The sequence below is a fragment of the Geospiza fortis genome, unplaced genomic scaffold (assembly GCF_000277835.1).
Source record: "Geospiza fortis unplaced genomic scaffold, GeoFor_1.0 scaffold1028, whole genome shotgun sequence".
Taxonomy (NCBI): Eukaryota; Metazoa; Chordata; class Aves; order Passeriformes; family Thraupidae; genus Geospiza; species Geospiza fortis.
The window spans coordinates 7,156-10,408 of record NW_005055275.1 but is presented as its reverse complement, the minus strand read 5'-3'; the positions used below and the strand labels follow the sequence as shown (position 1 = coordinate 10,408).

Genomic DNA, 3,253 nt, shown 5'->3' with positions numbered 1-3,253 from the left:
TCCATCCCTTGTCCATCCCTTGTCCACCCACCTCCCTGGCCTGGCCAGACCCTGGTGACCCCTCCAGCCCCAGGTGGTTCTCAGGGAGTTCCTGCAGGACCTCCAAGCCCACCCCAAACCCCACCAGGTGCTGGACCAGGTGATGGAGATCGCGGCCATCACGGCGCGCTACGAGGCGCTGGCGGCCGAGCTGCTGGCCTGGATCCACCACACCATCACCATCATCACCAACCAGAAGTTCGCCAACTCGCTGACCGGCGTCCAGCAGCAGCTCCAGGCCTTCACCGCCTTCTGCACCCTGGAGAAACCTGTCAAGTGAGGACCTCCTGCTGGGCTGGTGGTGGGACGGGACCTCACCCTGCTGGCGCTGGTGGTGCTGGGGAGGTCCCAGTTCAGCCCAAACTGGTGGCAGTGGGACATGGGGGTGGTGATCATGGTCATGGTGGTGGTGGAGAGGTCCCAGTTCAACCCAAAGTGGTGGTGGAACCTGGGGGATGGTGATGTCCCATCTCATGGTGGTGGTGGAGAGGTCCCAGTTCAACCCAAAGTGGTGGTGGTGGAACCTGGGGGGTGGTGAGGTCCCATCTCATGGTGGTGGTGATGAGGAGGTCCCACTTCAACCCAAAGGGGTGGTGGTGGAACCTGGGGGGTGGTGATGTCCCGTCTCATGGTGGTGCTGATGAGGAGGTCCCACTTTAACCCAAACTGGTGGTGGTGGAACCTGGGGCGCAGTGATGTCCCACCTCATGGTGGTGGTGATGAGGAGGTCCCACTTTAACCCAAACTAGTGGTGGTGGAACCTGGGGGATGGTGATGTCCCATCTCATGGTGGTGATGGGGAGGTCCCAGTTCAACCCAAAGTGGTGGTGGAACCTGGGGGATGGTGATGTCCCATCTCATGGTGGTGATGGGGAGGTCCCAGTTCAACCCAAAGTGGTGGTGGAACCTGGGGGATGGTGATGTCCCATCTCATGGTGGTGATGGGGAGGTCCCAGTTCAACCCAAAGTGGTGGTGGTGGAACCTGCAGCGCGGTGATGTCCCATCTCATGGTGGTGCTGATGAGGAGGTCCCACTCTAACCCAAAGTGGTGGTGGTGGAACCTGGGGAGCGGTGAGGTCCCACCTGAAGGTGGTGGTGATGGGGAGGTCCCACTCTAACCCAAAGTGGTCGTGGTGGAACCTGGGGCGCGGTGGTGGCGTCCCGGCTCGCGCTGGTGGTGACAGAGACCTCCCCGCTGGTGCCACCCCGCAGGTTCCAGGAGAAGGGGAACCTCGAGGTGCTGCTCTTCACCATCCAGAGCAAACTCCGGGCCACCAACCGCAAGCTCTACGTGCCCAGCGAGGGCAAGAGCATCTCCGACATCAACAAGGTGAGGACGTGGCGATGGAGTCCCACCACCCCGCTGGGGGTTGGGGAGCCCCATGACCAGCCCGTGTCCCCACCCACCAGGCCTGGACGTGCCTGGAGAAGGCGGAGCACGAGCGGGAGGTGGCCCTGAGGAACGAGCTGATCCGGCAGGAGAAGCTGGAGCTGCTGGCCCAGCGCTTCGACCACAAGGCCGTCATGAGGGAGACGTGGCTCAACGAGAACCAGCGCCTGGTCTCGCAGGTGGGGTGGCCTGGGAGGGGTCACGGGGGGACCTTCGGCTTGGGGTGGGACAATCCCTGGGTGGGGTGAGGGTGAGGAGAGCAGTGTTGGGTGGTGGGACCTCATTTAGGGTGGTGGGACCTCATTGGGGTCCTCCTTGAGGAGGGGAGGGGTGGTTGGACATCTTTGACCTCCTCCTTGAGCATGGAGAGGGGGTTGGACCTCATTAGTGTCCTCATTGACCATGGAGAAGTGGTGGGGCCTCCTTGACCAGGCAAGGGGTGGTTGGACCTTCTCCTTGACCATGGAGGGCTGGTGGGACCTCCTTGACCTCCTCATTGACCATGGAGAGAGGGTTGGACCTCCTTGATTATGGTGGACTGGTGGGACCTCCTTGACCGTGGAGAGGGGGTTGGACCTCCTCGACCTCCTCATTGACCATGGAGGGCTGGTGGGACCTCATTGACCATAGACCGCTGGTGGGACCTCCTTGACCGTTGTGGAGAGGCGATTGGACCTCCTTGCTTATGGAGGCCTGGTGGGACCTCCTCAATCTCCTCATTGACCATGGAGGGCTGGTGGGACCTCCTCAATCTCCTCATTGACCATGGAGGGCTGGTGGGACCTCCTCAATCTCCTCATTGACCATGGAGGGCTGGTGGGACCTCCTCAATCTCCTCATTGACCATGGAGGGCTGGTGGGACCTCCTCAATCTCCTCATTGACCATGGAGGGCTGGTGGGACCTCCTCAATCTCCTCATTGACCATGGAGGGCTGGTGGGACCTCCTCAATCTCCTCATTGACCATGGAGGGCTGGTGGGACCTCCTCAATCTCCTCATTGACCATGGAGGGCTGGTGGGACCTCCTTGACCGCTGAGGACCCCACCCCACCGCGCTCCATCTCCTTCCCCTTCAGGACAACTTCGGCTACGACCTGCCGGCGGTGGAGGCGGCCATGAAGAAGCACGAGGCCATCGAGGCCGACATCTCCTCGTACCAGGAGCGCATCCAGGTGGTGGTGGAGCTGGCCCTGGAGATGGAGTCCGAGGGCTACTACGACACGCGGCGCATCGGCGCCCAGAAGGACAACATCCTGCGCCAGTGGGCGCTGCTGACCGAGCTGGTCCGCGCCCGCCGCGCCCGCCTCGAGCAGAACCTGGCCCTGCAGAAGATCTTCCAGGAGATGGTCTACATGATCGACTGGATGGAGGAGATGCAGGTGGACGTGGGGACCGCGCAGGAGATCGTGGGCGGCGCGGCGGAATTCCGGCGGCGCCGCCGACAGGTGACGCGGTTTGGGTCCTTCTCCAGGTTCTTCTGGTCTCCAAGGATTTGGGGAAGCATCTGCTGGAGGTTGAGGACCTCCTGCAGAAGCACGGGCTGCTGGAGGCCGACATCTCGGCGCAGACCGAGCGCGTCCAGGCCCTCAACGCCGCCGCGCTCAAGTTCTCGGAGCTGGAGGGTAACGGGGGCCACCAGGGTGGGCGACCAGGGGACAGGGAGGTGTTTGGCTTTGGGAAGGGTCTGATGGACCATGGGAGGTCAGCCAAGGTCTCGATGGACCATGGGAGGTCAGCCAAGGTCTCGATGGACCATGGGAGGTCAGCCAAGGTCTCGATGGACCATGGGAGGTCAGCCAAGGTCTCGATGGACCATGGGAGG

The 3,253-nt window shown here is 62.4% G+C and overlaps 1 protein-coding gene across 1 annotated transcript in view; it reads left to right on the top strand.

Annotated features, from left to right (window-relative positions):
* Nucleotides 1-3,253, top strand: part of SPTBN4 (spectrin beta, non-erythrocytic 4) — a 14,113-nt gene that overhangs the window by 4,242 nt on the left and 6,618 nt on the right. Inside the window, exons 7-11 of the mRNA XM_005431449.2 lie at nucleotides 128-315; nucleotides 1,253-1,370; nucleotides 1,451-1,609; nucleotides 2,508-2,810; nucleotides 2,903-3,053. Coding sequence (XP_005431506.2) covers nucleotides 128-315; nucleotides 1,253-1,370; nucleotides 1,451-1,609; nucleotides 2,508-2,810; nucleotides 2,903-3,053 — 919 coding nt within the window. The remainder of the gene's footprint in view (nucleotides 1-127; nucleotides 316-1,252; nucleotides 1,371-1,450; nucleotides 1,610-2,507; nucleotides 2,811-2,902; nucleotides 3,054-3,253) is intronic.